General features: G+C 41.9%; 1 protein-coding gene across 10 annotated transcripts in view; it reads left to right on the forward strand.

The window, feature by feature from the left end:
* The window catches only part of USP34 (ubiquitin specific peptidase 34), a 245,626-nt gene that overhangs the window by 119,267 nt on the left and 101,842 nt on the right, over window positions 1-24,517 (forward strand). For 9 of the 10 annotated variants that reach the window (XR_009447947.1, XR_009447948.1, XM_059659684.1 and 6 more), the window contains 6 exons: window positions 5,744-5,844; window positions 6,075-6,284; window positions 16,497-16,622; window positions 20,796-20,918; window positions 21,051-21,134; window positions 21,615-21,701. Coding sequence is in view for 8 of the 10 variants with exons in the window: in XM_059659684.1 (XP_059515667.1) it covers window positions 5,744-5,844; window positions 6,075-6,284; window positions 16,497-16,622; window positions 20,796-20,918; window positions 21,051-21,134; window positions 21,615-21,701 (731 nt within the window). In the remaining 2 variants the exon portion in view is untranslated. The remainder of the gene's footprint in view (window positions 1-5,743; window positions 5,845-6,074; window positions 6,285-16,496; window positions 16,623-20,795; window positions 20,919-21,050; window positions 21,135-21,614; window positions 21,702-24,517) is intronic. The other variant, XM_059659683.1, reaches the window with a different exon arrangement.

Below are 24,517 nucleotides of genomic sequence, written 5' to 3' on the forward strand. Positions count from 1 at the left end.
ATGAATTAAGTAAAATATCTTATTTTACTTAACTTTTCTATTCATTTTTTTATTAAAAATTTTTTTTTAATTAGAGTTGACATACAATACTATATCACTGGGTATACAGCCCAGTGATTAGATATTATATAATTGGCTAAGTGATCACCCTGATAAATCTAGTACCAATCTGAAATCAAACATTTTTTACAATATTATTTACTATGTTCCCTACGCTGTACTTCTGAAACCCTTCACCTTTTTTACCCCTCTCACCAAAATCTTTGTATCTGTGAGTCTGTCTCTCTTCTGCTTTATTTTGTTTTTTAGACCTATTATGTCTGGTGTGAGTATTGCTACCACAGTTTTTGTTTGTTTCTATTTTCATGGAATATCTTTTCCATCCCTTTACTTTTAGTCTATGTGTGTCTTGATATGTAAGGGCCTTGTTATACATTCAGCATCCATGTGTCTTTTGATTGGAGTATTTAATCCATTTGCATTTAAAGTAATTGTATTTTTTTTATTTATTTTTCTTCTTCTTAAAGCAGACCCTAACATTTCTTGTAATACTGGTGGTAAAGAACTCTAGTTTTCATTTGTCTGGGAAGCTCTTTATCAGTCCTTGGATTCTAAATGATAGCCTTCCTGGGTAGCATGATCTTGGTTGTAGGTCCTTGCTTTTCATCACTTTGAATATTTCTTGACACTCCCTTCTGGCATGCAAAGTTTCTGTTTAGAAATCAACTAACAGTCTTATGGGAGCTCCTTTGTAGCTAAGTAACTGCTTTTCTCTTGCTGCTTTTAAGATTGTCTCTTGGTGTGAGCCTCTTTGGATTCATCTTGTTAGGGATTCTCTTGCTTCCTGTACTTGTAGGTCTATTTTCTTCACCAAGTTAGGGAAGTTCTTCATTTTTTTCACATAGTTTTTGATCTCTATGTCATTTATTTCTGCTCTAATCTTTATTATCTCCTTCCTTCTGCTCACTCTGGGCTTTTCTTGTTGCTCTCTTTCTAATTCTTTGAGCTGTAGATTTAGATGATTTACTACCATTTTTTCTTGTTTGTTGAGATAGGCCTGTAGAGCTATAAACTTCCCTCTCAGGACTGCTTTCATTGCGTCCCAAAGGTTTTGGATTGTTGTGTTTTCATTGTCATTAGTTTCCAGGATGTTTTTAATTTCTTCTTTGATCTCATTGGTAACCCAATCAATATTTAATAACATGCTATTCAGCTTCCAAGTGTTTGAGTATTTTGAGTTGTTTTTATTGTAGTATATTTCTAATATTATGCCATCGTGGTCTGAGAAGATGCTTGGTATGATTTCAATCTTCTTGAATTTGGGGAGACTTTGTTTGTGACCCAATATGTGGTCTATTTTTGAAGATGTCCCATGAGCACTTGAGAAGAACGTATATTTTGTGGCTTTGGGGTGAAGTGTTCTGAAGATGTCAATTAAGTCCATCTGATCTAGTGAGTCATTTAGGATTGCTGTTTCTTTGCTGAGTTTTTGTCTAGCAGATTTATCCAGTGATGTCAATGGTGTATTAAAGTCCCCTACTATGATTGTATTGTTGTTGATCTCCCCCCTGATATCTTCCAGGAGTTTTCTTATGTATGTGGGTGCTCCTGCATTGGGTGCATATATGTTTATCAGGGTTATATCCTCTTGTTGTATTGATCCCTTTAGTATTATGAAGTGGCCTCCCTTATCTCTTGTTATGGCCTTCACTTTGAGGTCTATTTTGTCCGATATAAGTATTGCTACCCCAGCTTTTTTTTCATTTCCATTTGCCTGAAAGATATTTTTCCATCCCTTCACTTTCAGTCTGTGTGAGTCCCTTCTAATGAGGTGGGTCTCTTGTAGACAGCAAATATATGGGTCATGTTTTTTTATCCATTCAGCCACTCGGTGTCTTTTGATTGGACCATTTAGTCCATTTACGTTTAAAGTTATTATTGAAAGGTACTTGTTTGTAGCCATTTCTATTTTTATTTGTGGCTGTTTTCTTTCCGGGCTTTTTAGTTCTTCTTTTTACACCAGTCCCTTTAGCATTTCTTGCATTGCTGGCTTGGTGGTGATAAACTCCCTTAGCCTTTTTTTGTCTGTGAAGCTTCTTATTTCCCCTTCAATTTTGAATGATAGCCTTGCTGGATAGAGTATTCTTGGATTCAGTCCTTTGCTTTGCATCACTTTGTAAATTTCTGTCCATTCTTTTCTGGCCTGATGTGTTTCTGTTGAGAAATCATTTGATAATCTGATGGGGGATCCTTTGTAGGTAACACTCTGTTTCTCTGTTGCAGCCTTTAAGATTCTCTCTTTGTCTTGTACATTTGCCATCGTTATTATGACGTGTCTTGGTGTGGGTCTTTTGGGGTTCATCTTGCCTGGGACTCTGTGTACTTGTGTAACTTTTTTCTTCCCCATATCTGGGAAGTTTTCTGACATTATTTCTTCAAATAGATTTTCTAATCCTTGCTGCTCTTCTTGTCCTTCTTGCAGCCCTACTATGCGTATGTTACTTCTTTTCATGTTGTCCCGAAGCTCCCTTAGGCTCTCCTCCTGATTTTTAATTTTTTTCTCCAGTTGCTGTTCAGATTGAGCTTGTTTCTCTACCTTATCTTCTAACTCACTAATTCGGTCCTCTGCTTCTTCTAGTCTGCTGTTGAAACTTTCCATGGTGGTTTTGATTGTAGCTATATCACTTTTCATTTCTTCTTGATTCTTGCATAGGTTGTTGATTTTCTCATCCATCCGGTGAATGAATTGTACAACCATTATTCTGAATTCTTTTTCTGTCATGTTGCATGCTCAAACTTCATTAATTTCCTTTCTTGGCGACCCCTCATTGTCTTTCAATGTGGCCTGAAGCTCTCCAGCAGGTGTGCTGTCTTTGGGGCCTGCTGGAAGGTGCAGGCCAAGGTCAGCTCCATCTGTGTTCTGCCTGGGACCACCTGGAATGAGCTAGTAATCTGCGATGGTTGCTACTTGTGCTGGGCTTGGAGGTGCTCAGGAGAGGCCATATTACTAGTGCCGGGCTCAAGGCCACTTAGTGAGAGGTACACTGTATGACTAGCTAGATGCTGCTTGTTTGAGAGATTTTAGGAACGTTTGAATCATTAATCAAGAGGGGCCCTTTGGCCCAAATAGTGTGGCTCTGTGATTGAGTGTCAACCTATGAACCAGGAAATCACAGTTCAATTCTCAGTCTGGCACATGCCTGGGTTGCGGGCTTGATCTCCAGTTGGGGGCATGCAGGGGAAAACCAATCAATGTTTCTCTTTTCTCTCTTCCTCTCTGAAAAATATAAAATAAAAAAATAGGGCCGTTTGTATGTCAAAGCCACTGGGAATGGCTTGAATGGGACCAAAAGTTGGTTGGGGTGTGGTCTCAGGGAATCAGCAGGGCAGAGTGAACTGTGTGAGCCAGGTTGAGGGAGACTCAGATATGGCTCCTCTTTGCCAGCTCCTTGAGGGGAGGGCTCACTAAAGGAAAAATGACCTCTGCTAAGACTTCGGTCCGGAGAAAGCTGCCCCTCCAGCTCTTGTCCTGATACCAGACAATTCAGTTCCTCCCATATGTCCCTGGTGCCTTTCTAGCTGTTTCCCCAGTATTGGAGTTCAGAGGGAGTTAGTTTGAGTAAGTTTGTATGCTGATCCTTTAAGAGGAATGTCTGAGACTCCAGCAGTTCTCTGTCATACTCTGCCATAATCCCCTCTGGTTTTTATAGCCAGAAGTTATGGGGCCTTTTTTTTCTGGCACTGGAACCCTAAGCTGGTGGGTGGCATGGGGGGGAGGGTGGTTCTAATGTGGGGCTGGGACCTTTGCTCCTCAAGGGGTTACCTCTGCAGCTGCGATATCCCTCACAATTTTTATCGAAAGGACATGGGTGTGGAGCCAGCCTGTTCGCTGTCTCCGCCTCCCCTACTAGTCCCCCCCTACTAGTTTTGATGTGGTTTTTTTTATATACTTAGTTGTAGGACTTATGTTCAGCTAGATTTCAGGCTGTTGTGAGTGATGGTTGTTCTATAGTTTATTTGTAAATTTGATGTGGTTGTGAGAGAATTCGAGTACTGCATTTACCTATGCTGCCATCTTAACTGGAACCCCTTAATTTTCTTACTCTGTTAAGCATTTCCTTTTTTAAAAAGAAATGTATCGATTAAACTATTTAATTTGAATGCCTGCTATGTTCTTGTACTGGGGATTACAGCTGTAAATATAATAAAATCTCTGCCTTTGTGAAATTGGATTTTTTTTTTTTTTATGGAGGAGAAACAGATAAATATATAATGTCAGATGCTATTAAGTGCTTTAAAGAAAGATAAAGCAGAATAAGGGATTAATAGTGAATTGAGGCCCTCTCCCTCCAGGGAGCATGCCCGTGCCATTCCTTTTCCCTCTTCTTCCCCCACAACTCACGTGTCCCCTAACCTCTAAGGGATCCTATGAGACTTGCAATCAGGGGAGCAATGGGCAGAGGCACCTAGTCCCAGGCTAACCCCCTGAACATGTCTCCACGGCCTTCTTTTCTTTGACTTCCCAGTGAGCCAGAGCAGCCCAGCACAGGCTCTCTTGTGTGCCCTTCCTTGTTTTGTTGTCCTAAGTATATTTTTGCAGTGGTCAGTAAATTTTTGCTTGCTTTTCAAAAAAATAAAATAGTGGATTGAGTGGGTAGGCGAAAGGCCTTACATTTGCTAGATAAGTGAAGCAAGTGAGGGAATGAGCTATTGAATTTCTGTGGAGGAACATTGTAGGTCTTGAGATGGGAACATTCTTGGCATTTTCAAGAAAGAGTAAGGAGGCTAATTGGCTAAAGCATATTTAGGTAGGGATGATGGTGGGAAATGAATTGAAGGTGTGGGCAGCAAAAAGGACTTCATGCTTTCTGGAAATAAAATGACTCAATCTATTGACTTTCTTGAATTTACCATAATCTGGGATGTTGTAACATACATATTTTTTCATGTCAGAGCTTTGCTTTTTAATTTTTTTCCTGCATTATAGTTTATTTTACTTTGCTTTGGTGTGCAAGAACAGGGAAGAGAAAACTCGATCATTAAAAACACTTGCTGTGTCCAGGAGATCAGGGTTCGATTCCTGGTCAGGGCACATGCCCAGGTTGTGGGCTCGATCCCCAGTGTGGGGCATGCAGGAGGCAGGTGATCAATTATTTTCTCTCATCATTGATGTTTCTATCTCTCTCACTTCCTCTCTGAAATCAATAAAAATATATTTAAAACAGTACTGGATGGTTACTTGTGTAATTAATGCATTACTGAATCTGATTCATCTTCATGTGTTGCTAGGGCAAATGCTTAGGTTCCCATAAAGCTCCATAGTGTTTTTTACTTGTAAAATTTTCCACATTGTTAACAACTTGCTGACTGGTCACCAGATAACTCATGGTTCCATGTCCAAACATTGCTGACTGGTAAGGTGTGAAAGTAATGTAGAGTTTAAAATTACTTAAAGTAAGTGCAGACATGACTTATCTCATGACTGGTCAGCAAGGTGTTAAGCAGAAGGGAATTGATCTTGTTAAATTGATGCTAATTGATAATTTCATTTTAATTTTTCACTGCATAAGGTTAACTTGTACAACAGAAAATAATGCAGGATGCTTAATACTGTCTCCACTTTACTCAATAATTATAGTAAGCTTAATGTACAGTGAGATTAATTCTTATAACCATATTTTCATGTCACCAAATAAGTTAACTCTTATAAAAGTGTTCACTTAAGTTTTCTCCTATTTTTAAGGAGGCCTTATGGGACCCGTCAGGATGATTTCATCTGGACATGAGCTAACAACAGATTATGATGAAAAAGCACTTCATGAGCTTGGTTTTAAAGATATGCAGGTACATATAAATGTGAATTGAGTTTTAATTTATTTCCTGTTATAGACAGTAGTGGAATATTTGAAGGTATAGTGTAAAAACAGTTCTTACTGCTTTTGTTATATTAAAATCATAATGAAGTTATTTTATACTTAAGAACTTTATTACACCAAAAACTTGAGATTCACACACACACACACACACGCACACTTTTTATTTGTTTTTCTTCCCTATTGCTTCTATTTTCACAGATGGTTTTCGTATCTTTGGGTGCACCGAGGAGAGAACGGAAAGGGGAAGGTGTTCAGCTGCCAGCATCTTGCCTACCACCCCCTCAGAAGGACAACATTCCGATGCTTTTGCTTTTACAAGAACCACATTTAACTACTCTTTTTGATTTATTAGAGATGCTTGCATCATTTAAACCACCTTCAGGAAAAGTGGCAGTAGAAGATCGCGAGGTGACTTCATCATTTCATTTCCACAAAGTTTTTTTGTGTGTTTCTGTGGAGTGGAAAATAATTTTCTCATTAATCTCTTAAGAGCAGTAAAACTTAGGAAACCAATTATTCATTCATTAGCTGTTTAAGTGTCTGATATGACCTAGGCATACTGTTTAAAGTATTGTTTTGCAGGGATCAAACTAAGCATAGTTTCGGTGTTTATTGAATCCAGTGGGGAAGACAGATAATTGATAATGTCGAACAGATAAATAGTTTCAGATCAACTAACAGGTAAATCATAGATAGAGATAGGTGCTAAGACTGAGACGTGAATTATTAGGACATGGTGATAGAGATTCATTTATATATTATTTGGTCAGGGAAGGTTTCTCTGAGGTAGACTATATGTAATCTGGGGATGATGGGTAAAGAGCCAGCTGAATGAGAAATGATTTGGATAGAGCAGTGGTCAGCAAACTGCGGACCCTTGAGTGTGGCTCTTCCACAAAATACCATGTGCGGGAGCACACGTACAGTGCGATTGAAACTTCGTGGCCACACTCAAGGGGCCAAAGAGCCACATGTGGCTCGCGAGCCGCAGTTTGCCGACCACTGGGATAGAGTAATTTGATATGATAAGTAGTTAAACAGGTTTAGGAATTGTTAGAGAGCTAGTGAGTAGAATGTGAAGGGTGATGAGAGGAATGAGATTGGAAAGGTAAGCAGAGCCAGACTAGCAAGCTATTTCCATTTTACTCAAAGTAAAGTGGAGAACATTAAAATATCTTAAGCAGAACACACATGTTCTGATTTCTGTTTTAAAAGTAATAGGTTTGCCGAAACCGGTTTGGCTCAGTGGATAGAGCGTCGGCCTGCGGACTGAAAGGTCCCAGGTTCGATTCCGGTCAAGGGCATGTACCTGGGTTGCGGGCACATCTTCAGTAGGAGATGTGCAGGAGGCAGCTGATCGATGTTTCTCTCTCATCGATGTTTCTAACTCTATCTCTCTCCCTTCCTCTCTGTAAAAAATCAATAAAATATATTAAAAAAAAAAAAGTAATAGGTTTGTTGCCGAAGCCGGTTTGGCTCAGTGGATAGAGCGTCGGCCTGCGGGCTGAAAGGTCCTGGGTTCGATTCCGGTCAAGGGAATGTACCTGGGTTGTGGGCACTTCCCCAGTGGGGGATGTGCAGGAGGCAGCTGATCGATGTTTCTCTCTCATCGATGTTTCTAACTCTCTATCCCTCTCTCTCCCTCTCTGTAAAAAATCAATAAAATATATTTTAAAAATAAATAAATAAAAGTAGTAGGTTTGCTTTGCACACATGTTCTGATTTCTGTTTTAAAAGTAATAGGTTTGCTCGGCAAGGATAGAGAAAGGTGTAAAGAACCCAGTGCACTAGTCCAAGGGAGCATTATTGATACCCTGAAATAGAATGGTGGCAGTGGACAGAAAGTAGATAGTAGGTCAAAACATCAAGGTTGGTGGTGGATTGGCTTAAGAGTAGGGATAGACTTGGGTTTAGGAAGAAGGAAAACAGGTTTCTGGCTTGAGAAACTAGGTAGATTCCATTTGAAATTAAGAATGGAAGCCTGTGGGATATGAAGTGTAGATGTTAAGTAAGCATTTAGATATATGAATTTGGAACTCAGAGAAAAGGTTTGATCTAGAAAAGTAAGTTTGTGGGTTACCACTAATAAGATGGTATTTAAAGTCAGTAGTGTGTATAAGATCACCTAAAGGAATCCTTTCAGTCCATTGACTTTTTTAATACCTTTAAATGGATTTATCCTAAGGGGTTCATTGATTTTCTCATCCAGAGAATCATTATTTTGAGGTAGAGTGGCAATTAATAGTGGTTTGCCTTTAATGGCTACTGTTCTTTCTTTCTCAAGAATAAGTGACTTCTTTCTATGTTTCTAAAATGTATGTGATCATGGATACAGTGGTAGCCACTGAGTCCTCTATTCCTGATAGTTTGGTTTCTTTTGTGGTGGTACATTCTTTTTTTATTATTTTTTTTTTAACAAATGGACCCAGGGATAGGGGACCAGGGGAGCAGGGAGGAGGGGAAGCGAGGCCCCAGCTCCATAACCCCTCTCAGCTGCCCCTTTCCCCTTATCTATACTAATAAAAGAGAAAAATGGTAATTGGCGTACGAGCTACCCTTTTCATTGGCTAATCAGGGCTATATGCAAATTAACTGCCAACTAAGATTGGCAGTTAACTGCCAACAAGATGGCGGTTAATTTGCATATGTAGGCACAATGCAGGGAGGCGAAAGGGAAAGCAGGAAGAAGCCCCCTGCCACTGACAGTGATCGGAAACCCAGGGGGGAGCTAAGATCTGGGGGGCAGGGCAAAGGCAGCCCTGGGGCCGCCTTTGCCCTGCCCCCCAGCCATGATCAGAGAATCAGGCGCCTTTTCCGCCCTGGCCAGTGATAGCAGGAAGTAGGGGTGGAGCCAGCGATGGGAGCTGGGCACGGTCGAAACTGGCAGTCCCAGGAGCTAGGGGTCCCTTGCCTGGGCCTAAAGCGAAGCCCACGATCGCGGGGCCGCTGCAGCTGCGGGTCCCCGCTGCCCGGGCCGGACGCCTCAGCCAGAGGCTTCCTGCAGGGGCAGGGGCGGAGCCCGTGCGATCGCGGCGCCCCCCGCTGCCACTGCAGGTCCCCGCTGCCCGGGCTGGACACCTAGGCCAGAGGCGTCAGGCCTGGGCAAGGGGCCGATCCTGCGATTGGAGGGTGATGGGGGTCAACGCCTGAGGGTTCCCAGTATGTGAGAGGGGGCAGGCTGGGCTGAGGGACACTCCCCCGCCCCCCACACACACCCAGTGCACGAATTTCATGCACCGGGCCCCTAGTATATTAATAGTCTGTATAAAAGGCCTGAGGGGAGCAGTTAGGGGCAAATAGGCAGGCAGGCGAGCGGTTAGGAGCCAGCGGTTCCAGGTTGGAGAGGGTGCAGGCTGGGCTGAGGGACACCCCCTTTCCCCCGTGCATGAATTTCGTGCAAGGGGAACCCTCTCAGGGTGGAGATAATCTAGGCTCCTTGTCCCTGGGAGGCCCAAGCTCTTCTGCCTATAGGGAAGAAGTTCCTTCTCAGAAAGATGGATCTGCCTGTTGCTAGGGCTTCAGCATCCAGTGTAGGGCATCAAGTGGGAGGCCTGCTGTTGAAAGTCAATGTGCTGGGTGCAGAAGACACCGCTGTAGGTGATGGGTGCGGCTTTGAGATGGTAACTGAGACCAGAGAAAGACTTTGCAGTTGGGGGAGAACATGATGACCTGGGTCCCCCAAGGTTGCTGCTCAGTTTTCGATAATCCTGACATAGCTTTAATTCTACTGGGTGAAGCTCTGCTTGCCCCAGCTAGGGTTAAGGGCCTGGCAGGTGAAGGTAGCATCCAAGGAGCAGGTGGGGGCCGCACCGACAAAAGGTAGGTGAGGGCTGTAGAGTTGACCCACAGGTAACAGAGAAGTGGGGCAGGAGGCAGCACTGGTTGCAGGGAGCCAAAGTTCACTACAGGCAGCTGGGAGTCCACCATGAGTGGGTACATTCTTAATTCCTAAGAAATCTCCCTTTTGTTCAAGCAAGTAACTAATAATAGATGCCCATGAACTCCCATTTCCTCACCTTTTAAATTTTATGCCATAAATACTTAATGACTTTTTTTTAAAAAATCGTGACCCGAGGATATTATTTTTATTTATTTTTAGAGAGAGAAACATCGATTGGTTGCCTCCCGGACACATCCTGATCCAGGGATTGAACCACACAACCTTTCGGTGTATGGGATGACACTCCAAACTGAGCTATTACTAGGACAGGGCTTAATGACTTTTTACTTCTTTTGAGGACTATATTGGCAGTTTAAAAGAGAGAAAGATAATTACAAGAGTTCTCCAGTGTTCCAGAAGGGTGCTACCCTTCTCTGTAGGATGTTATGGGAATATAGGGGAGAGGAAAAAATTGGGGAGAGGATTTTGCAAAAGGAGAGTCTTTAATATAGGGTCCAGCTGCTGATAAAAGTAAAGAGAAACATTACAGATTTACAGAAAAGTAAATGGCATGTTTGAAAAGCTTGGGACTGTGAGTGTAGTGTAATCCTGTATAATAAAACCTAATATGCTAAGTGTCCGGTCGTCCAATGACCAGTCAACTGTTCAACCAATCTAAATGTAATATGCTAATGATTTGCTAAGGCCGCTCAACCGCTTGCTATGATGTGCACTGACCGCCAAGGGGCAGACGCTCCAACCGGTAGGTTAGTCTGCTGCTGGTGTCCGGCCTATCGGGACTGAGCAAGATGGGCCGGACATGCCCTGAAACCCTCCCTCCCTTGCTGGCCAACCTCCTGCGTCCCTCCCCAGCCAGCTGTCCCTGATTGGGACTGGGCGAGACAAGGCTGGACACACCCTGGAGCCCTCCTGGGGCCCCTCCCTGTCCTGATCATGCACCGGTGGGGTCCCTCGGCCTGGCCTGTGCCCTCTCGCAACCTGGGACCCCTTGGGGGATGTTGGAGAGCCAGTTTCAGCCCCATTCTGGAGGCCACCCTGAGGGACCCCACCCATGTATGAATTTGTGCACCGGGCCTCTAGTACAAATATAAGGACAGAAAAGGAGATCGTAACAATACCACAGAGGATTGCATGAGTTTTTTATTCTCTGTAAAAAGGATGGCGATCATCATGGAAGGCTTTTTAGCAACAACATGGGATCATTTTCGGGGTGTGGGCTTTTAGAAACTAAGTTTAGGTATTAGTGTGGAAGATGTCTGAGAGAAAACAAATACCACAGCTGGAGGACCAATTAATAGGCCATTCCAAAGGCCAGAGGTGGAGGACCAGTTAGTAGGCCATTGGAATAGTCCACATGAGACCTAAACAAAAGGGAAGAATTTATTTCATTAGCAGGTATTTTATTGAATTTTATTTGTGGTAAGTATATCATTGTTGATGTGGAGTATCTTGTTGAAGACTGATTTGGCCTCAAGATAAAAATAAAGGACATTCACTGTGTATGACTCATATTGTAGGGCCTTAGAGACATAACATAGAATATAGTCATATAAGGTGGGTGAAATTTTTTTTTTCTTCAAATAGTTTTTTGCAGAATTCCATCTTTTTCTTATATAAAAACTGTGAGTTTACAAAATAATAAATTCTATTTTTACTGAAGAACTTTCACTACCATTTTCCTAACTAAAGCAAAATTATTAGTTGGGTTCCTTCCCTCCCTCCCTCCCTCCCTCCCTTCCTTTCTTTCTTTTTCCCCCCAAATATATTTTTATTGATTTCAGAGAGGAAGGAAGAGGGAGAGATAGAAACACTCATGATGAGAGAGAATCATTCATCGGCTGCTTCCTGCAAGTCCCCCACTGGGAATCGAGCCCACAACCCTGGCATGTGCCCTTGAACAGAATGGAACCCAGGACCCTTTGGTCCTCAGGCTGATGCTCTACCCACTGAGCCAAACAAGCCAGGGCCTTTCTCTATCTTTATTAGGATTATGAAAAGCAAAATTTACCTTGAAACTCCATCTCTAACATTCCCTTGTCTTCAGAGTATACTAGCTATTTACCATTATACAAAAAGAACCAAATTACTTTTTATCCTATATAATAAAGAGCTAACATGCAAATGGGCATCATGCCCTAGCAGCTCAGACACTCAACACTGAGGAGAGAGGAACGGGACCAGCCAGGCACAAATGAGCTCATGAGAGAGGAATGGGGACTAGCCAGGTTGCGGCCTGGGAGAGGGACAAGCCAACTGCCCCGTGGTCCTGCACGCCAGTAGCTGAGGCTGCGGCCCAGGAGAGGGACAAGCCGCCCGCCCTGCGGTCCCGGGTGCCAGCGGCTGTGCCTGTGCCTGCGGCCCGGCCTGGGAGAGGAACAAGACCCAGGCCTTGTGGTCCCGGGTGCCAGAATCTGGGGCTGTGGCCTTGGAGAGGGACAAGCTGCCTGCCCTGCGGTCCTGGACGCCAGTAGCTGAGGCTGTGTCCCGGGTGCCAGTGGCTGCGCCTGTGCCTGCGGCCCGGGCCGGGAGAGGGACAAGACGCATGCCTCGTGGTCCCAGGTGCCAGCGGCTGGGGCTGCGGCCCAGGAGAGGGACAAGCTGCCCGCCCCGCGGTCCCAGGTGCCTGCAGCTGTGGCCCAGGTAAAGCCGCCTGCCCATGGTCCCCTATGGCTGTGGCTGGCCCAGGCGAAGCCGGCCTGGGTCCTGAGTGTCTGTGGCTGGTCAGAGGGAGGGAAGCCCAGGTCCTGGGTGCCTGCGACTGGCTATAAGAGGGAATCCTGGGTCCTGGGTATGGGGTGAGGCAGAGGCAGTTGGGGTGATCAGGCCAGCAGAGGAGAGTTAGGGGTGATCAAGCTGGTAGGGGAGCAGTTAGGGGCAAATAGGCAGGCAGGCAGGCGAGCGGTTAGGAGCCAGCGGTTCCAGATTGGAGAGGGTGCAGGCTGGGCTGAGGGACACCCCTTTCCCCCGTGCATGAATTTCGTGCACTGGGCCTCAGAGTATAAAAGAGTCCTTTGGCAATCTAGACTATGTATTATTTATATATATTTATATAGATATATATAGATATATAGATATTTTAATGTTGTTTTATTGCTTAAAGTATTACAAAGACTATTACATATGTCTCCTTCCCCCCCCCCCCCCCCTTGATCTGCCCCCTGACTCCCCTACCCCCCAGTGTCTTGTGACCATTGGTTATGCTGCGGTTGATCTCTTATTTCCCCCCTCCCCCCCCCCCCCCCCCCCCCGCAACCCTCCCAGGCCTTAAATGAGTGAGGTCATGTGTATTTTTCTTTCATTGACTGGCTTATTTCACATAGCATAATGGTTTCCAGTTCCATCCATGCTGCTGCAAATAGTCTTCTTCCTCTTCTTAAAGAATACCTTTCAGGATTTCATATAATACTGGTTTGGTGGTGGTGAACTCCTTTAGCTTTTTCTTGTCTGTGAAGCTCTTTATCTGAACTTCAATTCTGAATGATAGCTTTGCTGGATAAAGTAATCTTGGTTGTAGGTTCTTGGTATTCAACACTTTGAATATTTCTTGCCACTCCCTTCTGGCCTGCATAGTTTCTGTTGAGAAATCAGCTGACAATCATATGGGTACTCCCTTGTAGGTAACTTTTTTTCTTGCTGCTTTTAAGATTCTCTCTTTGTCTTTTGTTCTTGCCATTTTAATTATGATGTGTCTTGGTGGGTCCTCTTTGGATTCCTTTTGTTTGGGGTTCTCTGCACTACCTGGACTTGTAAGTCTATTTCTTTCACCAGGTAGGGGAAGTTTTCTATCATTATTTCTTCAAATAGGTTTTCAGTATCTTGCTCTCTCTCTTCTGGCACCTCCATAATTCAGATGTTGGTATGCTTGAAGTTGTCCCAGAGGCTTCTTACACTATCTTCATATTTTTGGATTCGTTTTGCTTTTTGCTTATCTGGTTGGGTGTTTTTTGCTTCTTCGTATTTCAAATCTTTGACTTGATTCTTGCGATCCTCTAGTCTGCTATTGGATCTCTGTATGATATTCTTTATTTCAGTCAGTGTATGCTTAATTTCTAGTTGGTCCTTTTTCATATCCTTGGGGGTTTCACTAGATTTATCGAGGGTCTCACTAAATTTATTGGTGGTTTCTAGAAAATTCTTCAAAAACCTTATAACCGTGGTTTTGAACTCTATATCCAGTCGTTTGCTTTCCTCCATTCCTGTCATTTGTGACCTGTTTATTTGTCTCCGCATTTTGGCTGCTTCCCTGTGTTGATAGAGTGGCTTTCTGTGCTAGGTAGTCCTATAGGGCCCAGTGGCTCAGCCTCCCCAATTACCTGAGGTGGACACTTTTGGTGCACCCCTTTGTGGGCTGTGTGCACAGTCTTGTTATAGTTAAGCCTTGATTATTGTAGGTATCAATGGGAGGAATTGACCTCCAGGCCAATTGGCTGTGAGAATCAGCTGTGTCTACGGTGGGAGAACTTCTTTGCTGGAGACACCCTTATGGGCAAGACTCGCTTTAGTGGGGCTTTGGTACTCACTGAGTCTGCCCCCTGAGTGTGTCCCTTATGGATCTGAGGAGTTGTAATCTGGATGGTCCCACTCTGACCACTGGGTACACTGGCACTTGTTTCTCTAAGGAGGTGCTAATTTAGCCTCTGCTTGAGGCTACCCAGCAGGAGCTATGGAGAGATCTGCAGATTCCTCTTCTTTGTTTGGGGTTTGGATTTACCCAGATGAGGCCCAGCTGTGAAGTAATGCAAGCTGCTGTGGGGCCTTGGGCCTTCTTTTGGATGTTCTGGGTCTCTCTGACTCAGCTGCAGTTTGTTAGGTAATTTTAGATCTCACAGGGTCAGGCCATTCATATGCAAAAGCCTCTGAGCACAGCTTGGGTGGGGCGGGGTCTCCGAGGGTCCTGGGTCTCAGTGTCCTGCAGAAATCACTGCAAGCACCTCTGAGAGAAAGCCGCCCTCGAGTTCTGCCCGTTGCCAGACAGTTCAGTTTCTCCTTGTATGAGTGTGGGTTCCCCAAGACTCACCCGGAACTGGAGTTCAGAGCAGTAGGAAGCTTGTGCCTCCCTCCCGATTGAAAAAGACAACCGCATCCTCAGTTTCCAGTCCTTTCCACGTGCGCCTCCGTACCTCTGCACTTTGGTTCCAAACCTCCTCTGAGCCTCAGTGTGCTTTTCTTTTCCCTTATAGTTGTAGAATTTCCACTCAGCCAGCCTTCCTGTGGTTCTGAATGCTGTCCGTTTTGCCTTTTAGTTGTGTTTTTGAAATGGTTGTGCGAGGCAGCAATTTCAGGTGTTTACCGATGCCGCCATATTGGTTTTCGACTATGTATTCTATTTTAAAAAATGAATGACAACAGCAGTGGTAGAATAATAATATACAAATTCATACTCTGTGGAAAATCCAAAACTATAAATGAGCTTTTGCTGCTTATTTAACCCTTGAGGTTGTGCTATAATTAAAAAGAAAAAATCAGGAAACTTGCCCATTCATTTCTTGCATATTTCCTGAAACATCAACACTAATAAAAGAGAAAAATGGTAATTGGCGTACGAGCTACCCTTTTCATTGGCTAATCAGGGCTATATGCAAATTAACTGCCAACTAAGATTGGCAGTTAACTGCCAACAAGATGGCGGTTAATTTGCATATGTAGGCACAATGCAGGGAGGCGAAAGGGAAAACAGGAAGAAGCCCCCTGCCACTGACAGTGATCGGAAACCCAGGGGGGAGCTAAGAGCTGGCGGGCAGGGCAAAGGCGGCCCTGGGGCCGCCTTTGCCCTGCCCCCCAGCCATGATCGGAGAATCAGGTGCCTTTTCCGCCCTGGCCAGTGATAGCAGGAAGTAGGGGTGGAGCCAGCGATGGGAGCTGGGCACGGTCGAAGCTGGCAGTCCTGGGAGCTAGGGGCCCCTTGCCTGGGCCTAAAGCGAAGCCCACGATCGTGGGGCCACTGCAGCTGCGGGTCCCTGCTGCCCGGGCCGGACGCCTAGGCCAGAGGCGTCAGGCCCGGGCAAGGGGCCGTTCCTGCGATTGGAGGGTGATGGGGGTCAATGCCTGAGGGCTCCCAGTATGTGAGAGGGGGCAGGCTGGGCTGAGGGACACTCCCCCCCCCCCCCCACACCCAGTGCACTAATTTCGTGCACCAGGCCCCTAGTAATTGTATTTCAACACCTTATGGAGTCAAATTTAACAAATGATAGTGGAGAAAAATAGATTGTTAAAAATTTTTCTTTTCCTCTCAATCCCTGCTTGTCTGAGAAGAAAATATAGGTATGGATAGGCAAAATAAGAAGAACAGGTATACTCTTTTCCCAAATGTAAGGTTAAGGACTTAATCCACCAAGTCTTCATAGAACTTAGAATAGTAACCTGCAAAGGGGATGTAGTTGATAGTCCTATTGAAATTTACTTGTATGTCTTTATAAAACAGACATTTTCACTGTGATTTGGAAAGTTTCCTAAGAAAAAGGGCTAGAATTAAAGGTCACTTTTCTTCCCAGAAAAGTGTTCAATAACAAGTTGGAAGAAAGACTGTAACTTTGACATAATTTATTGATAAATGTATTTATGTACATAGTTTATTTCTCACTGTTATAGTAAGATTATAAAATATTATCAAACTTGATCATTAGTGATTTTATGCAAAAAATTGAACTTAAGTTTAGGGATTTTTTTGGTTTTTTTTTTTACTGATCCACCTTGATAAGCAGTTGTTCTTATTTATGTAGAGCTTAAGATGTGAAGAACTTCATCTTCATGCAGAAAACCTCTCTAGGCGTGTATGGGAACTACTGATGCTTCTTCCTACATGTCCTAATATGTTAATGGCATTCCAGAATATCTCAGATGAACAGGTAAGCCCACAGAATCTCTCTTTCTATATTATTTTATTGATTTTTAGAGAGAAAGAGAGAAGCATCCATTTGTTATTCCACTCGTTTATGCATTCATTGGTTGATTCTTATATGTTTGCCCTGACTGTGGATTTAACCCTCAACCTTGGTATATCAGGATGATGGTCTAACCAGCTGAGATATCCAGCCAAGGCCTACAGAAGCTCTTTATTCTCCTGGAGGATGGTACCAGTTTACATTCCTACTGGCAGTGTTTGAGTTTGCATTTTGACCTGTATCTTCAGTAAAATGTGCCAGTTCATTTTAACATTTAGTGAAAAGGTAGGGTAAATATAAGGCAAGGATGTTTACTAAAATTATCTTTAGAAAAAAACATGGATTTGCCTTTATATTAGTATTTTTTCATATTACTAAATATTCTGAATATTGCTTAGTTTTCAACAATAAAAATGTCTAGCGAACATATAGTATGATTGAATGACATGTATCAGTGCTTGTCAACTTGTATGATGCTCATACAAGTGAACTGATAGAATTAGGTAAAAAAATGTAGCTAGGAAATCTAATAATATGTTTGTTGATTTCCCATAGGAGCATGACCTCACATATAATATTAGATATCTCCCTATAAAGATATCTGTTAAAATGAGAGATTATTTTTTAGTGGTTACTTTCTGGAGATACCAATGGAACACTTATAGGATGAATGGAAAAAATAATCTAATGTTACGCTAATCGTCATCTTAGATTTGGGATGTTTTCATGTGATTTCAGAAAATCCTATATCTGGAATGATTTAGAAATGAAGACGATGGCCTTGGAAAATGGTGGTTCATGATGCAGAGTAGCTCTGATAATAATAATATTGTCAAAGACGCACACTAAGTGTGAATAACAATTTCATAAGTTGAGAGTAGAAAACAATATTTTCAAATGTATGTATTTGCGTATGACTTTTAAATGGGTCGGTGTAACTTACAAATACATAGACTTTACTACTTCTATATTAAAAGTACACGAATTCAACTAGGCTGCTATGTTTTTTATTAGTCAAATGATAAATTGATTCAGCTGTTGTGAAGGTTAACAAGATACAATTTTTTCCTATTCTGCTATTTGTATATTAATTTTACTTTAACAAATTTAATCAGTAATTGATGTTTTATTTTTTATTTGTTTAAACCATATTGTTGAGAGTATTACAGATGACCCTTCCTTTTTCCCACCATTACCCCCCTCCCCCTAGTGTTCAGCCCCCTCTCCCCCTGCATTCACTACCCTATTGTATGTATTTATAGGTAATGCATATATGCATATAAATTCTCTGGTTAATCTCTTTCAAGCCCCCCTCTCCCATTCTCTCTGAGATTCTTCAGACTGTTCCAGGTTTCTATGCCCTTGGTTCTATTTTATTAATTAGTTTATTTTTTCATTAGATTCCTTGTTCATTTATTTTAATTTTTAGATTAATTTGTTGCTAAATATGCATTTATTGCTATTTTATTCTTATTTTTGACATTTTATTTTTTCTTCTTAAAGAAGACAACCTTTAACAGTTCATGTAATATTGATTTGGTGGTGATGAACTCTTTTCGCTTTTCCTTATCTGGGAAGCTCTATCTGACCTTCAATTCTAAATGATAGCTTTGCTGGGTAATCTTGGTTGTAGGTCCTTGCTTTTCATCACTTTGAATATTTCTTTTTTTTTTAAATATATTTTATTGATTTTTTACAGAGAGGAAGGGAGAGAGATAGAGAGTTAGAAACATCGATCAGCTGCCTCCTGCACATCCCCCACTGGCGATGTCCCCGCAACCCAGGTACATGCCCTTGACCGGAATTGAACCTGGGACCCTTCAGTCCGCAGGCCGACGCTCTATCCACCGAGCCAAACCGGTTTTGGCTAAATATTTCTTGACACTTTCTTCTGGCCTGTTGAGAAATCAGTTGACAGTCATGTGTGCATTCCCTTGTAGGTAACTAACTGCTTTTCTCTTGCTGCTTTTGAGATTCTCTCTTTGTCTTAAACCTTTGGCATTTTAATTATGATGTGTCTTGGTGTGAGCCTCTTTGGTTTTCCTCTTGTTTGGGACTCTGTGTTTCCTAGACTTGGATATCTATTTCTTTCACCAGGTAGGGTAAGTTTTCTGTCATTATTTTTTAAAATAGGTTTTATCTCTTGCTTCCTCTCTTCTCCTTCTGATACCCCCATGATGTGAATGTTGGTATGTTTGAAGTTGTTCCAGAGTCTCCTTACACTATTTTCACATTTTTGGATTCTTTTTTCTTTTTGCGTTCTGATTGGGTATTCTTTGCTTCCTTAATATTTCAAATTCTTGATTTGATTCTAGGTATCCTCTACTGTTGAGCCCATGTAAATTATTCTTTATTTCAGTTTGTGTTTCCTTCATTTCTGACTGGTTCTTTTTTATGTTGTTGATGTTTTCACTAAGTTCCTTGAAATTCTCACTAAATTTCTTGAAGTTTTCATTAAGTTCCTTGAGCATCTTTATAACCATTGCTTTGAACTCTGTATCTGGTAATTTTCTTCCTTCCATTTCATTTAATTCTTTTCCTGGAGACTTCTCCTTTTCTTTCATTTGTGACATGTTTCTTTGTCGCTGCAATTTTGGCCGACTCCCTGTGTTTTTTTCTCTGAATTTGGTAGATCTGCTATGTCTCCCAGACTTGGTGTAGAGTCACTTTATGTAGTAGGTGTCCTGTAGGGCCCAGTTGCTCAGCCTTCCCAGTCACCTAATCTGGGTGCTTCAGGTGCATCCCTTTGTGAGCTCTGTGCACTGTCCTATTATGGTTGAGCCTTGATTTACATTGGCCTCAATGAGAGGGATTGACCCCCAGGCCAATTGGTTGTGAGGATCATCTGTGACTACAGCATAAGAGCTGCTGTTCGGGAGCAGGACTTGTTTCAGTGGGGCTTTGGTGCTCACTGAGTCCATCCCTTAAGTGTGTTACTGGTGGAGGTAGTAGGATTGTAATCAGGTGTGGTCGAAGTTGACCACCCGGTGCACTGGCTCTGAGGCCTCCTGAGAGGTGCAAAGTCAACCTCTGCCTGTGCCCTGCCTGGGGCCACCCAACCTTAGTTACAAAGCAATCTGCAGATGGCTCCTACTTGTGTTGAGCTTGGATGTGCTCAGGAGAGGCCAAGATGTGAATGAGGGCAGTCTGCTGCTATTGCTGGGCCTGGGGCCACTTATTGAGAGGTACACTGCACACTGATGCCAGGTGCTGCTTGTTTGAGAGATTTTAGGAAATTCCAAAGCATGAGGCAAGAGAGGCCAGTTGTATGGAAAAGCCACTGAAAATGTCTTGGATGAGCCTGCCAGGAGGGAGGGGTGGGGTCTCAGGGAATCACCGGTTGGTGTGAAAACTGTGAGCCAGTTTGATGGAGATTCAGATATGGCAGTAGTCTTTCAGCTCTGTTGCAGGAAGGGCTCAGCAAAGGAACTATGGCCTCTGCCACCACTTCTGTCTGGGAGAAAGCTGTCCCACCAGCTCTTACCTCAATTCCAGGCAAGTTAGTTCCTCCCCTAATGTCCCAGGTTCCTTTCAAACTGCTGCGCTGGAGCTCAGAGGGAGCAGTTCCCAGAAAGTCCATGTGCAAGGCCCTTTAAGAGGAACTGCTGGTTTTTACAGTCAAAAGTTGTGGGGATTTCTCTTCCTGGCACTGAAACCCTGGGCCGGGGGCCTGGTGTGGGGCAGGGATTCCTTGCTCCTCAGAGAAACCTCCACAGCCATGATATCCCTCCTGATTTTAAACCACCACACTTGGGTGTGAGACCAGCCAGTTCCCACATCTCTGCCCCTCCTACCAGTCTCAATGTACCTTTTCTGTAGTTCCCTATTTGTAGGACTTCTGTTCAGCCAGATTTCAATTGGTTCTGAATGGTGGTGGTTCTGTATTTTAGTTGAAATTTTTGATGTGGTTGTGGGAGGCAGTGAGTACCATTTTTACCTATGCCACCATCTTCCTTCCTCAGTAATTGATGTTTTAAGCATAACATTAGTACCAATTATATGATTGGTCTTCACATGTTTGAATGTATTTCAATGTATATGTAATATTAGAGTGTTTATATAGTGTCAATTTCTTTAATTTAGGGAGGTTCCCTTAGTAAGTTGGCATGGGAAACTTATGTTTTTCTTTTATTTAAGAGTAATGATGGACTTAATTGGAAAGAACTTCTCAAAATTAAGAGTGCTCACAAGCTATTATATGCCCTGGAAATTATTGAAGCACTGGGAAAACCTAATAGAAGAATAAGGAGAGAGTCAACGGTAATTGTATTTCTATTGTTCTCATTACATATTTGTATTCACTCTGGAGCAATATTCCAGAGCATGTTATCTTTTAATTCCAGAATAATTTTTTCTTTTGCCATTCTCTCTCATTCTTATTTTTTTCCATAGGGAAGTTACAGTGATCTTTATCCAGATTCTGATGATTCAAGTGAGGATCAAGTGGAAAATAGTAAAAATTCATGGAGTTGCAAGGTTGGATCATGTGTTTTACAGTATGATGAAAATAATTTATTTCTAATTTTCCAAAAGTAGACACCATAATTATTTATTGGTTTTCAACTTATTTACTATTAAAATAAAGGGTTGTTTAAAAATACAGATTACTCCAATTCACTGTAAGCTAATATGTATTAATATCTTGGAGCTCCTAATTATAGCACTTACATATTTCCTTCATTACAATACTCTGTTAGTACATCCCACTGTTTGGGATTAAGTGGTTAATGGAATATAAAGATATGTTGTAGATTTTTGCAAGAGTCTTTTAAAAATTCTTGAAAGTAGGCTGTATGTTACGTGTATAAAAATTATTTTGATTATTTAAGTTAAAGAGAAATTTTTTAACTGAAAGATAGGTAATATTTTACTTACATATACACATACCTCAAAGCAGGTCTTCATTACATTATGTAGCTGCTTTTTTCTTACCATTATGCTCATAATTGCTTACAGTTTGTTGCTGCTGGAGGGCTTCAACAGTTATTAGAAATTTTTAATTCTGGAATTCTGGAGCCTAAAGAGCAGGAATCCTGGACTGTGGTAAGTGAAAATTCACTGTTAGCTAGTTACAATAGTTATCCCATTTTAAGCATTTCCATTTCCCTTTAGCAAGTATAACTTGAGCTACATCAACTGTCGCACAGGAGAGTATGGAGTATAGTAGAAATTACTGTTTCTTAAATAGGGTTTGATAAAGAAATTACGCAGTAAGAGTTTTCCATGTCAACTTTGTTTAAATTAATGACTCTTGAACTATGTCTAATGAATATTTTTCCTTTAGGTTTATACATTATATATTAACTAGAGGCCCAGTGCATGGATTCGTGCACATTGAAAAGAAATTAATTAGAAGGTGACCGGCAGGGCCGGACACGCCCTGGAGCCAACCTCCCGCAGTTCCTCCCTCGCTGGTCGCACCTGGGGCAGTGCTGGGGCTCGAAGGGTGTCTGCGGAGTGAGCGGGTCCCTCTGGCAGTTGGGGTCCCTTGGCCTGGCCTGCAGGGATCGGCCCAAAACCGGCAGTCCGACACCCCCCGAAGGATATAGTAGTGCGCAAAGCGGCAGCCAGCCAGAAAGGAGCCTTGGCTGGCACCGCTCCTGCTCATCCCGGCCCTGCTGCGCCTGCCGCCTCCACCGCTCAGTAGTGCACTGCCATGGAGGTGGGAGAGGTTCACTCTGCTGCAGCTGCTCTTGCCAGCATCTGGCATCTGTCAGTCAGTTGACCGGTGCTCCCACTGTGGGAATGCACTGACCACAGGGGGCAGCTCCTGCATTTAGCATCTTCCCTCTGGTGGTCAGTGCATGTCATAGTGACCGGTCAAACGGTCATTCAGCCATTCAGCCAGTTAGGCTTTTAAATAGATATTCATATAGTTAAACTTTGAATGCTTTTTTAAAAAAACTTGGTGTATGTATTTAATTTTTTGAAGAGACTCTTTTTCAGTTTTTAAAACAAATGGAAAGGATGCTCTGTTTCCTGACCTCCAACAAAGCAGAGTAGCACTATGAAACATTTCGTTCAAGTAATTTCTTAGTACTTGTTTTTTAGAATTATTTTAGAATTTAGGAGACAGGTGTTTTTTATATATCAAATGCTACTCTATAAAAGATTAATGAAAGAAAGTGCATTTAGAAAACATTGCTATGTTTTTAAGATATATATATTTTTATTGGTTTCAGAGAGGAAGGAAAAAAGAGAGGTAGAAACATCAATGATGAGAGAGAATCATTGATTGGCTGCCTCCTGAACGCCTCCTATTGGGGATTGAGCCTGCAACCCAGGCATGTGCCCTTGACTGGAATCGAACCCAGGAACCTTCAGTCCACAGGCTGACACTCTATCCACTGAGCCAAACCAGCTAGGGTGGAAAACATTGCTTTCTTACCACTGGTTTCAATACTTGGAAATGAAAAACAATACATTTTTATTTTACATATTTTACTACAGATATTTTATGAAAATAGATACCTTACTATAATAAATATTGATGTCTGTGTCTTATAATTTAAATATTTGTTTTGTTTTATTGTTTCTCATGTCTTTCTTGTCCCATTAATCTCTTAGTGTTATAAGGTGTTTTTTAGTTCTTTGGCAAAGTGGGAGTATTTAACTAAAATCTTTAATGAGTAGTTATGTGCCATTTGTAGAAATTTTGTTTATAAAATAGTCTAAGTTTAGTATTGAATGGTATTGCAGGGAATCATGCCAAAGGTTTTCTTTGTTTACTTTGATAGTTTGGGTACTGTTATGAAATATTACTGATAAGAAAAATTTGCTGCCATATACTGGTAGGCCTAGCAATGTCAGAGATGCCAAGCATGCCTGAGAGACAGATTGCTTTAAGTCAGCTGATATATCCCCTATTTATAATGCATCTCTGTTAATATATTATAGTTCAGAATCATTTTTGTTTCTTAATCACATTTTTTTTACTTTATAATGAACTTAGCTGAAGTACACTTTTAAAGTTAAATTTATTTGAGGTATAATTCACATACAATAAAATTATTTTAAAATGTGTAAATCAGTGGTTTTTCATATATTCACAAAATTGTGCAACTATTACCATTGTCTAATTCCAGAACAATTTCATCATCCTCCAAAAGAAATCCCAGACTCATTAGAAATCACTCCTCATTTTTTCTTATGTTTGAGCCCTAGGCAACCACTAATCTAATCGACTTGCTATCTCTACAGATTTGCCTATTGTAGACATTTCATATAAATTTTTCTATATATACTAGAGGTCCAATGCACGAAATTCATGCAAGGGTAGGCCCTCGCTGCCTCGGCCGGCCCTCACAGCCACACGGCTTCATCCGGACGGTCATTCCGCTGTTTGGCCATTCGGTCAGTTTGCATATTATGCTTTTATTATTATAGAGATGGTCCTTTGTGACTGGTTTCTTTCACTTAGCATATGATTTTCAAGGTTCATCCTTGAAAGTAATGTTTTATCCCAAGCCATGAAGATTGATGACTGTTTGCTTTTAAGTACTTTACATTTTTAGCTTTTAAATTTTGGTCTTTGATCCACTTTCAGTTTTATGTGTCTTACGAAGTTGAATATATTTTAAGTTTTCAAAAATGTGTATACTTGTGTAATCCTCCAACACAATTGAGATATAGAATATTTCTACCACCTCAGAAGTTCCATCCTCCCCTTTTATAATCAGTTTCTCCCAGCCAACCACTGACATGCTTTCTGTTGCTATAGGTTACATTTGTATTTTATAGAATTTAATGTAAATGGAATAATAATGGTAAATGCTCTTCTGTATCTGGCTTCTTTCACTAAACATGTTTATGGAGATTGATAAATGTTGCATGTATTTTTAGTTTGGTTTTTATTACTG

Source organism: Myotis daubentonii, chromosome 12 (assembly GCF_963259705.1).
Source record: "Myotis daubentonii chromosome 12, mMyoDau2.1, whole genome shotgun sequence".
In the NCBI taxonomy this organism is placed as follows: Eukaryota; Metazoa; Chordata; class Mammalia; order Chiroptera; family Vespertilionidae; genus Myotis; species Myotis daubentonii.